The 12,618-nt window shown below is 40.9% G+C and overlaps 1 protein-coding gene and 1 pseudogene across 1 annotated transcript; one reads left to right on the top strand and one right to left on the bottom strand.

The window, feature by feature from the left end:
* The first annotated feature begins 8,445 nt into the window (after positions 1-8,445).
* Positions 8,446-10,041, top strand: LOC110285637 (mortality factor 4-like protein 2). Its single transcript, XM_021151947.3, has one exon. It carries the CDS (start codon positions 8,501-8,503, stop codon positions 9,365-9,367), a length of 867 nt encoding a protein of 288 aa, XP_021007606.1. The 5' UTR covers positions 8,446-8,500; the 3' UTR covers positions 9,368-10,041.
* On the bottom strand, positions 10,040-10,799 carry LOC110285638 (M-phase-specific PLK1-interacting protein pseudogene; annotated as a pseudogene).
* Between the last annotated feature and the right edge of the window lie 1,819 nt (positions 10,800-12,618).

Genomic DNA, 12,618 nt, shown 5'->3' with positions numbered 1-12,618 from the left:
AACAATTAAAGAGAGATTTTAGGAAATAAGATAATAAGATATTTAGGTAAACTGCAGCAGCTATTTTTCACCTGGTAAGTATGAGACAACGCTGGGGGACAAAAGCAAGAAATAGATGACAAACACTATGGAGCACTATTGTTAGCCAGCACATCTTCCTCCTTGGGAAGGTGGAAAAAAAATGACTGATAGTTACCTGACCCTCGGGAAAGTCCCAGGTAGAGTTCAAATACCTGTCATGCTTGCTAGCCAGTAGGTTTAAAGGTCAATATACTTAGCCAATAAGTTTGAGCTATAATTTGCTGGTGTAACCTGTGCCCCTAAAAAGTATAAAAACTGTAATAGCCATTTGGGGTCGCCTTCTTATTAACTCGTCTCAATGCTCTGGAAAATAAACCTCTTGTTTTGCATGGGGGGTGGGGTGGGAAGAGGAGCTTCACTTGTATAAGGTTGATAATAAAAACAAAACAAAAAAGCTCAACAACAAGACGATAAAAACCCAGCATGTTGTTTTCTGACATTTCCTGTACTTCAATTCTCCTAGAAAGAGTGGGGCCAAAAAGTTTCTGAATCACGTTGGGCTGTACTTAAGGACAATAATGCATTCACACACTTTTCTCCCATTTAATTTATCCTAGACATTGTATTCCAGCAAACCTTCAGAGGGCAGTGGGGAAATTCCTTTCACCCCTATCATATTCTACCCTGCCCTGCTGCACATCAGCTCAGTGGCTTACCAATGGCAAAGTTTTAGTGCCGTTTTTTTTTTTTTTTAAAGTTCAGGGGTACAGTGTTTCTGAACAAAAAGAACTGCACTAAGTCCATTATTAGACACCAAATAGCTTTGAGAATAGGTTTGATAATTTTTATAAGAAAAAATTTTAAGATTTATTTATTATTTTTTTAAAAGATTTATTTATTATATGTAAGTACACTGTAGCTGTCTTCAGACACTCCAGAAGAGGGCGCCAGATCTCGTTACAGATGGTTGTGAGCCACCATGTGGTTGCTGGGATTTGAACTCTGGACCTTCGGAAGAGCAGTCGGGTGCTCTTACCCACTGAGCCATCTCACCAGCCCTTATTTATTTATTTAATGCATATGAGTACACTGTAGCTGTCTTCAGACACACCAGAAGAGGGCATTGGATCCCATTACAGATGGTTGTGATCCACCATGTGGTTGCTGGGATTTGAACTCAGGACCTCTGGAAGGGAAGTCAGTGCTCCTAACCCCTGACCCATTTCTCTAGCCCTCGATAATGTTTCTTAAGGAATCCATCCTATAATTATAGGGTAAAGCAACACTTGCTTTCAAAACTTAAACAGTTGTGAAGCCATTTAATAACTAATATTTCATTCACAGTTTGTCAAGCTGCTTGTGCATGTCTCATGCTGCCATGTTTAAAAGAAGAAAAGATGTCTTTACTTCCATGAAAGTTGTAGTAAATACATTTTTTGAACCGAAGTTCTAATGATGTCTGTATTCATCAGACTTCAAGACAAGGGAAAAAGAGACCCATACTTTTCAAATTCTTTTTAATATTACAACTAAGAGCTTTAGTTTAGAAATGTTAACATATTCCAAGAAAAGATTCCAATGAGTTTCAGTGAGTGTCTCTTAAGAAATGGGTAGCCTCATTAAAGTCATAGGCTCATGGATTTATGTCAGCATTTTATGGTACCTGTCTGCATAAAATATATTCTAGTGATAAAATGTATGTCATTATCAGGTAAGTATTTGCAACTGAGTCATGTTTTGGCTGTAAACTAAGCAAAAGAATTAAGAATCCTGATGTAAAGCCGGGTGTGGTGGCGCAAGCCTTTAATCCCAGCACTCGGGAGGCAGAGGCAGGTGGATTTCTGAGTTCGAGGCCAGCCTGGTCTACAGAGTGAGTTCCAGGACAGCCAGGGCTATACAGAGAAACCCTGTCTCAAAAAACAACAAAAAAACAAACAAACAAACAAACAAACAAAAACAAAAAAAAAAAAGAAAGGGGTAATTGTTCAAATTCCGAAGCTTATGGTAGGATCAATGAAAAAGATCATCTCTCCTAGTCAATCACAGGAGACTTGATTTGAGATCATTTTCCAATCAATAGAAGCTTGTAGTTTAAACTTGTTTTCTAGTTGGCATGACCAAACCCTTCAATAGGTCAGAACCAAAAGTCATGGACTCTAGAATGCTTGTAAGAGGCTCAATATTGACAGTAGGAATTATAAAAATATCTATAGCCAATAGTCACATTAAAAGTTAATATAAAACTGGAAACAAAAGAAGAAAAATTAATACTATTGAATAAATACAGTGCTGCATGTGCGTTATGACATAGTGTAGCTAAATAAGTAAATATATTTATTAATATTGTTGAGTTAAGCATTACAAAATAAAATAATTTTAAAATATTTATTAACTTGTGTGGGTGGATGTACCTACTTTTAAACATGTGAATACCACAGTGTACATGAAGAGACAAGAGGACAAAATTCAGAAGTTAGTTCTCTCCTTCCACCATATCTATTCTGGGGCTAAAACTTAGATCATGAACCCACTGAGACATCTCACTGGCCCTAAATAAATTCTTTAAATCTATATTTATATCCCTCAAAGTTTCTATACTCAAGTTGACTAAAATAAAAGATATTTAGTTTGTTTTCTGTAATTATGACCACATGCCATAGCCTGGGTAATTTTTTTAAAGAAAATAGAATTTTGGGGTTCATGGTTCTGGAGACTGGGAATTTCAAGAACACAGCAATGGTATCTGATCAGGGCCCTCTTGCTACATCATAACATGATGAGGGCATCACCTAGAGACAGAGCAAATGTGATAATGAGGTTCCTCCACTTGTCCTTATAAAACTACTTGTGCCATCATAGGAATTCTATTCATAATTATATCTAAACTCAAGTTACTGGGCAGATATTGAAAAGACTGAGCAAGGGCTGGAGAGACAGCTTGGAAGTTAAGAGCACTGACTATTCTTTCAGAGGTCCTGAGTTCAATTCCCAGCAACACATAGTGGCTCACAACCATCTGTAATGTGATCTGATGCCTTCTTCTGGTATGTCTGAAGACAGTGACTATACTAGCATATATAAAGTAAATAAAATCTTTAAGAAAAAAAAAGAAAACACTGAGCAAAATTCTCACATACACTGTGTGATTCTTAGCACACAGCAATAGATGTTTTATTGCTTTGAACAGAAAAAAATCTTGCTTCATCAGACCACAAATAGACTGACCTATGACAAGCAGGAGAAGTGGATCCCACGTTTCTTCCTGTGTCCTCCCTTCAAAAGTACTATTGTGCCTGTGAGTAATGGGAACTTGCTGTGCACAGAAGGGGATAGATTGGTCAGGTTTATGTTAGATGCTGTTTAATGTACTTCCTGTAGATGGCCTCCCAACAGATATCTTCAGAAAGAAGTTAAAAAGCAGAGAGCAATGACGGTTATTATCGCTGGGCTTTGCCTTCTTTTTTCTCTGGACAGCTCTTGTCATAGAACAGGCTAGTTAAGAGATAAGATGGGGGACTGGCGAGATGGTTCAGTGGATAAGAGCACTGATTGTTTTTCCGAAGGTCCTGAGTTCAAATCCCAGCAACCACATGGTGGCTCATAACCACCCGTAATCCCGTAATGAGATTTGACACCCTCTTCTGGCACATCTGAAGACAGCTACAGTTTACTTAAGTATAATAATAAATAAATCTCTAAAAAGAGAGAGAGAGATAAGATGGGAGGGCTCTTGGTGATCACTGACTCTGGGCCACCTTCTCTAACTATATATGGGCCAGATTCATCTGTATTATTGAATCTTCCCCTAGATTCTGATTATCACCTTGACAATTTCCATAAAGTGTAGTTAACAGTCAGTTCTCTGAATACATGGGACTTTGGTTCCAGGTCCCTCATCAATATCACATCTAGGGATGGCCAGGTCTCCTATGTAAAATTGTGTAGTAATAGCATAGAACCCAGACACATCCTCCTTATACCGTAAATCGACTTAGATGCTTTATAATATTCAATACAATGTTGATTCTAAGAAAACACATTGAATTCTTAGGAAATCATGACCAGGGCCTGGAGAGATGGCTCAGAGGTTAAGAGCACTGGCTGCTTTTCTAGAGGTCCTGAGTTCAATTCCCAGCAACCACATGGTGGCTCACAACCATCCATAATGAGATATGGTGCCCTCTTCTGGCTTGCAGACATACATGCAGGCAGAATGGTGTATATATAATAAATAAATAAATCTTTAAAAACGGAAATAATGACCAACAGATAGATCTCTGAATATTTGATACAGAAATAACATCTTTTAAATAGTCTCTTCTTCCTTCTTCTCCTCTCCCCTTCCATTTTTCCTCATCTATATCTTTCTACATCTCCTTTTCCTTTCCTTTCTATTTCTTTTTTTTTCCCCCAATGAGGACAGTGATATATTGAGATAGAATCACACATGTTGCCCAGGGTAGCCTTGAATTAAAAATTCTCCTACTTCCGCCTCTTGAAGGCTGGATTATAGGTGTTTATATCATGCCCAGGTTTTTCAAGCTGAATCCATGGATGTGGAACCATGAATTACAAATTAACTGTCTAATCTTTGGGAAATTGCTAAGCTGATAATAATATTGAGGAGTAGACTCAGAGAGTACAACCATGCCTCCACTTCTATTAGCTCCTGGAAGCCTATTACTATAGGGATATGGAGAAAGCCTAGGCATTCGTTCTAAAGCAGTCTGTTTCACTTGAGACAATAAGAGGCACCAAAATGACCAAGAGGGACTAGAACTTAAAGCACCGTAAAGGCCTTCTCAAGCCAGACAAGGACTCCAGGAGATGCTCTAACAGATTCAATGATCCTTGGCCAGAGAGGACTAACTCCATTGTGTTAGGAGGTGTGAGAGAGGGTTCCAAGGTGCTTCCCTCTTGTGTTTATTTAAACACAGACACATATTGGATAGAGTAGAGATGAATATCTTTAAGATACACATGGCAGTTTTTCTAGACTATGATCCATATCCACTTCCTTGCCATTCAACAGAGCATTAGAACATGGGAGCTGCTGCTGATGCACTGAAGCAATTCCAGAAAGATCACTGTTATGTGACTATTAGTTTTTGAAATGTTTAATTCCAAGCTTATTCAAAATTTGGAAGGTTCATAGCAAGAACACACAATGACCAGAGTGCCTTTGGCTATGTTAATGATGGGCAGGGAAAGAAAAGTCCTGCGGATTTTCCTTAAAGCTTTCCCTCCTGTGTTCTTCTACATCATTCAAAACATGAACTGATTGGTCTCTGAGTTCAATTCCAGCAACCACATGGCTGACAACCATCTGAAATGTGATCTTGGCACCCTCTTCTGGTGTGCAGGCAGAACACTGAACATAATAAATAAATCTTAAAAAAAAAAAGGAATAAAAATGCAAAACCCTTGCCAAAAAAGGGAGAATTCTCATCTCCCCTCCCAAAGAAGGTAGGTGAAATTTATTTGAGATGACAAACGGCTCTATGGCTATTTGAAGAAGATGGTATGTTATTTAGTTGCTTTAATTAGTACCTAAAGTACAGATCATAATATTCCCTTTTGTGTAGGAGGATAGTCATGTAAAATACATGCAATTGGAACTGTTTTGTGCAGGAGCCAAAAACCCTAGAATTCCTGGTAACCTCCAAGATGTCCTTGTGCTCATAGCTTCATTAAGTAATTAATATTTATGATGACCCCAGGCCATCAAGAGGAATAATTATACTCTGTTTACTCCAATTCCTAAGGCAGGCACTTATACAATACATTAAAAATACTAACACTTATTGAACTCTAGTGCCAGGACTTGTATTCTATGCTTCTCCTTTTATTTGTAGTGCTATCTATGTTGTGTGATTTTATTCATTATAATCTAATTATATTGTTGTTTCTCTGGAAAATGATAGACCTTCACCTATTTTTGTCTTCTGAGAATTTACTATGAGTTTCTTGAGTTTTTGATAGTTTGGGAAACAGTTGTAGTTCCCTCTTCTTGATCCTGAAGGCTTGCCTCTCCTCATTTCTTGGCAATTCTGTTTTCCTGTTGTTGCAATCAGCAATTTTCGGGGTTTTGCTACTTAGTGATTGATATGGTTAACACATTTGATTTGGGTTTTTAAAACTTTCTGATATACTATTGTCTCTGTGTCCTAATTACCTTCAGTGGTCAACATTTTAGAGCCTACAGTCATCTGAGGGAGCCTCACTTCAGGTCATGCCCTCATCAAAATGGCTGGATGCAGTGTCCCTGAGAGATTGTGTTGTGTGATGATTGATGTGGGAAGGCTCTTCCACTGAGGATGGCAGGATCCCTAAACAAATGGGCCTGAGCTACAAGAGAGCTAGCTGAGCATGAGACAGTGACCAAACAAGAGGGCAAGGCAGGAAACAATGTTTTTCTGTGGTTTTTGCCTTATTTTCGTGAAGCTTGAGTTTCTATCCTAAGCTCCCAAAATGATGGACTGTGATCTGAAAGGACTAAATAAGTGATCCTGTTCATTACCTGAGATGCTTTTGGTTAGAGGATTTAATCAAAGTAGTGGAGTAGCAAGTTAGAACCAAGAAAAAAAGAAAAACACAAAAAGTAATTTTGTTGCTGGACAGAAACTGGAAATGTTCTCCTTTGAAGGAATGTGGGAGATATCAGGACTTGAGATGGCAAACAGCATAGAAAGCTGTACTCAGAGCTTAGTCAGCTATTCTTATAGCACCTGGAAGATCAGAGTACTTCGAGAAATGCAGTCAGAAGTCATAGGACTTCAGTGGAAAATAGACACAATAAAAAATTTAGCTAGAGGTCATTTGTGTGGTAATTTGACCCCAAATCTTTCTTATTTTTCCCATGCTCTGAGAAATTGAGTATGGCAGAATTAAAAAATAATTGGTTGTATTTCTTAGATGGATTATTGAATCTGTTGGATGGTTATTACTAGTAACTCATTCAGGACTGCAATGAAAAGAAAAAAGCAACAAGTTGGGCAAAAATAAATGCAAAGTCTGTGGCTTGTAGAGAAAAACAGCACTGGGTAGTTTCAAATGGCAGCCAAATGCTGAGACAGTGGCCTAAATTCAGGATTGAAAGCCTAAGAAGGTGTCCTAAGAGAAACACACCCTCCTGCTAAGCCTTCAATGAATGGAGCGGGGCGGGGTACGCAAAGTGATTCTAGTCCCTTGAAGGAACTTCATACAAAACCTGCTACAACTGTGGTCCAAGAATGGGGGAGTTCATCCCAACTTAGTATCCAAACTTTACAGGAGGAGCACCCAAGTTCTGGAAATAAGAAAGATGTAAAATTTAAGGTCATGGATTCTTCCTTTGTGGTTTCAGTTCAACACTGTTCCAGTCATCTATGTTTGCCAGAGTCAGAGGCCCAGTGAGGGTGGATACTGTGAGAGTGCATTGCATGAACCTGTGAGGATGAAGCCTGAGTTGCATTTTGAGACCACAAGATGTTGAGATACCTAAGCTATGAGACACCTGCCAAGGAGAGCTGCATATAGGGAGTACAAGTAACTAAACCAAGAGATGTATGAGACGTTACAGGGATAGGGCCATCTAAGCCTTTTGAAACTGATGTCTCTTATGTCTGAGACAGCTACAGGATTTGGTATTTGTCCTGCTGGGTTACCTGCCTTGGTCCAATCTTTTCTCACTATGTACATATTCCTCTATTGAAATGGGGAGGGGCATTCTGTATGTTAGAAAGATACAACTTGCTTTTTGATTTTATAAGATGTAGCAATCAAGAGTATCAAAAGAGGGGATGGAGAGATGGCTCAGCGATTAAGAGCACTGGCTGCTTTCTCTTCCAGAGATCCTGATTTCAATTCCTAGCAACCACATTGTGGCTCACAACCATCTGTAATGGGATCCAATGCCCTCTTCTGGTGTGTCTGAAGACAGCTACAGTGTACTCATATAAATGAAATAAATAAATCTTGAAGAAAAAAAAAAAGAGTGTCCTAAGAGACTTTGGATATTTGAAGAATATATGGACTGCTGCAGACTATTAGGGTCATTGAAGTTAAACTCAGTGCATTTTCATCATGGATGACAGTGATCAGAATACAACTGATTGAGTCTAAAAGCTCCCAGATAGGGTGATGTCTTTGTTTTTTTGTTTTTGGAAGACAAAAAAACGTTTTATTTTAAAACATTGAAAAAAACAAATGTCTGTTATATTGGAAATGTTAAATATGAAAACTGTATTCTACTATAGCGGTTGGAAGAGCAGCAGTGATCACACGTCGACTGCTGGAGAGAGCTGGATTCTCGTTTCAGGTCATCATCAGAAAAGCTAAGTTTGCTATACAGTAAGGATCAGGAGATCTGACCCTGGTTGCAGAACCATTCCTGGTTGCAAAATACAGGGTTATATTCCCACCTCATCTTTCCAGACCTACTAGGAATCCTTGGAAGGGAAAGAAGGAACATTGTTGGTTGGAATAAAAATAGGGTTGAATGAGTTCCAGAAAGCAGGCTTCTCAAACTTGTGGACAACAATCTGCCGAAGAAGACAACTTTAAGAAACCAACTCGAAGCAATATGCAGAGAAGTAAGATGAGAGGAGCTGCCTCAGGAAAGAAGTCAGCTGGTTCGCAGCCAAAGAATCTCGATCCAGCCCTGCCCGGAAGATGGGGAGGTCGCTCTGCTGAGAACCCCCCTTCTGGTTCTGTGCGGAAGACCAGGAAGAACAAGCAGAAGGCTCCTGGCAACGGAGACGGTGGCAGTACCAGTGAAGTCCCCCAGCCCCCTCGGAAGAAAAGGGCACGGACTGACCCCACTGTGGAGAGCGAGGAGGCATTCAAGAGTAGGATGGAGGTAAAGGTGAAGATCCCTGAAGAATTAAAACCGTGGCTGGTGGAGGACTGGGACTTGGTTACCAGGCAGAAGCAATTGTTCCAGCTCCCTGCTAAAAAGTATGTCGATGCCATTCTTGAGGAGTATGCCAATTGCAAGAAGTCTCAGGGAAATGTTGATAATAAGGAGTACGCAGTTAATGAAGTTGTAGGAGGGATAAAAGAGTATTTCAATGTGATGCTGGGCACTCAGCTGCTGTACAAGTTTGAAAGGCCTCAGTATGCTGAGATTCTGCTGGCTCACCCTGATGCACCAATGTCGCAGATCTATGGGGCGCCACACCTACTGAGATTATTCGTGAGAATTGGGGCAATGTTGGCCTATACGCTCCTTGATGAGAAAAGCCTGGCATTATTGCTGGGCTACCAGCATGATTTCCTTAAGTATCTGGCAAAGAATTCTGCCTCTCTGTTTACTGCCAGTGATTACAAAGTGGCTTCTGCTGACTATCATCGAAAAGCCCTGTGAAGGTCTACTGACCACTCACTATTGTCTGCTATCTGTAAACACTTCTGTTTAGTCCTTTCATGGTATAATTGATGTTCTTTAAAACTGTCAGTGTAAAACAGGGCTTATGTTTCAGTTTGTTTTCCTGTTCTGTTGTAGACAGAAAATAAAAGGAGTGCCCAGCTCCTTTCCTCATTTCAAAGTTGCTACCAGTGTATGCAGTAATTAGACAAAGAAGAAATTTAGAAGACCATTTTATTGCCTAGTTGACAACATTGCTTGAATGCTGGTGGTTCTATCCCTTTGACACTACACAGTTTTCTAATATGTGTTAATGCTACGTGATGAGATGCCCTGGTTCCTAGTGCCAAAGGTTCAACTTAATGTATATACCTGGAAACCCATGCATTTGTGTTTTTTTTTTTTTTTATGGTGCTTGACATCCGTAAACAGCCCATCCTCTGCAAGCCCATCTTTGTTGTTCCTTAGGCATTCATTCTATCTTTGCTCAAATTGTTGAAGGATGGTGATTTGTTTCCTGGTTTTTGTATTTGAGTCTAATGCACGTTCTAACATGATAGAGGCAATGCATTATTGTGTAGCCACAGTTTTCTGAAAAGTTGATATTTTAGGAATTGTATTTCAGATCTTAAATAAAACTTGTTTCTAAATTTCAAAGCAAAAAAAAAAAAAAAGACTGTAAATTGTTCTATCATTTTCGCTGATATCAACACTTGATAAAGTTGGAGATATACCAAAGGTCTGCTAATCATTATTCAAAGTCATCATCTTTGGGTTCAACTCTTACACAAGTAAAAGTTCTGTCCAGGATGTTCCTGACACATGAGGCTTCCAGGTGAATTTCAGAAATATTAAGAAAAGTATCTTCCTTTTTTGCCTGTGAACGTTTGCGTATTGCTGTACTGTTGGCTTATATCCACTACAGACACTGGTTCTAGGCCAGCCCAAGGGTCTTCAAGCATTGAAGGCTTAAAATAACTTTCCAACTCATTAGACATTCTTTTTTCTCTACCACGCCCTGATCCAGATGGTGTAGATGTCCTTGGAGAACCTTGGGGGTAGGTCTGCTGCTGCCCTGGGGAGTAGCCGAACTGATGCTGGGACCCCACGGGGGACCTGGAGTAGGAGCCTGGGTAGCCGCCCGGGGACGGAGACACGAAGCGGGCCACCGAGAAGTTGCCGCCATGAGGCGGAGACTGGCTGCTCCCGTAGGGCCTAGCCCGGGGCCCGCAGGGCGGAGTGTGGTGCGGACTCCCGTACCCGTCCCACGGGGAGGGCGGCCGCGGCCCCCCGCCCAGGGCACCCCGGAAGTTATTTCCGCCACCCCAACCTCCTATCCCCGGGCTGGGGTACGGAGGAGTTGGGGGTCGAAAATTCGGTCGGTGCATATCAGGAAACGAAGCCGCAGAGCTCACACGCCAAAAGCCGAACGCCTCACCGGAACCTCAGCGATCAACTGCCAGAAGGAAACTGGTATTCCTCTATTTATACAGCCTTCCGGCTCCCAGCGGACTACCGCACCTTAGTTCCGGCTGCACAAAGGTTCCGACCTCACCAAATTTAGTCTGAAGTCCAACTCCCAACAAAGGTCAGTAGCAGCTGTGAATGGAAGTCCAAGGATCTAGCAGTTAGGTGAAGGAGAGAGAGAGCCTTCCTTCTTCCAATGTCTTTGTATAGTCTCCAGCAGAAGGTGTAGCCCAGATTAAAGGTGTGTGCCACCACACCTTTAATCCCAGATGACCTTGAACTCAGAGCTCTTCCAGGTCTTAATCTTCTGGAATCCATAGCCACTATGCTTCAAGATCTCCATACCAAGATCCAGGTCAGAAACTTCTATCTCCCAGCCTCCAGATTAGGATCACTGGTGAGCCTTCCAATTCTACATTGTAGTTCATTCCAGATATAGTCAAATTGATATGAGAATTCTGCCAATTATACATTCTGGAACTGGGGAAATGACCACAGGATGTGTTCGGGGACCTACTGGACCTACTATGAGTCGCACATCAGTCAAAACTCCATTAATCACCTGCCCTCTATAAGCCCATACTTTAACTGGAGGGCCACAATGTTTTTTGGGATCTTCTGGGATCAGTGTCAACTCAGAACCAGTATCCAATAGACTCCAGAAAGTCTGATTATTTCCTTTCCCCCAGTGTACAGTTACCCTTCCCCTCTGGGGAAGAACTGGAGAAAGGGTAACAGCAAAACTTTTAGGTGTCTTACCAAGATCCTTCCTCGAGGGAACCTGGCCACCCCTTCCTTCAAGGGGTTCTGGATCTGCAAACTGGCTCAAATCTGGAAATTGAATCACTGGCCGAGATTGCCATTTACCACGATCTAATGTAGCCTTTCTTTTATTTGTTTGAGAAAATTTCTGCTTATACAGATTAAACAGATATGCAGTAGGCTTCCAATCTATTTCGTGTAGTCTGCAGTCCAACTCCCAACAATGGTCAGTAGCAGCTGTGAATGGAAGTCCAAGGATCTAGCAGTTGCTCAGTTCCACATGGCAAGCAGGCAAAGGAAAGGGAGAGGGGGGAGGGGAGAGAGGGGAAAGAGGGAGAGAGGGGAGAAGGAGAGGGGGGTGATGTCTTTGAACAGTTGTTTCTACTTTGTAGCTTTCTTTGGGAGAGCTTATAATGTTAGGTCCAGGAATCACTGAAGGAAGACGCCCCAACTCAAATAGGATGCAAAAGTTTTATTCCACAGAATTCTATCATACTGTGGCTAACCATTCACTATGATGCATACAGACATGTGAGCTTTGCAAGCTCAATTTAAAGCCAGTTAGGGGAATTACAGGGAGGAGTAGGTGAACTTTATAATTTTAATTTTGTTGTTTTTGTTTTGAGGACAAAGTTTCTCTATGTAGCCCTGACTGTCCTGAAATGTGTGTAAATCATGCAACGTCAAACTTAAAAGTCCACCTGACTCTGGCTCCAGAGTGCTTGGATTAAATGTGGGCCAACATATCTAGCTTTTTCTTTGTTTGTTTGTTTATTGGTTTTTATATTATTGGCTGATGGGTCTGGAATCTAGATTTTGGTATATGTCAAGCTTATGGTGTTGTGTTGATCTTCATCCACACTGTGAATTTTGAAATTTGGCAGAGAGAATATTCTGTTTCTCAGTATGGCATGTATTTATGACATTAATACTGCCTGAGGGGCTGGAGAGATGGCTCAGCAGTTAAGAGCACTGACTGCTCTTCCAAAGTTTCTGAATTCAATTCCCAGCAACCACATGGT

This window comes from Mus caroli, unplaced genomic scaffold, assembly GCF_978045245.1.
Source record: "Mus caroli unplaced genomic scaffold, Mus_caroli_1 scaffold_20, whole genome shotgun sequence".
Lineage (NCBI taxonomy): Eukaryota > Metazoa > Chordata > Mammalia > Rodentia > Muridae > Mus > Mus caroli.
Note: the sequence above shows the minus strand (reverse complement) of the source record. Positions and strands in the feature narration are given on the sequence as shown.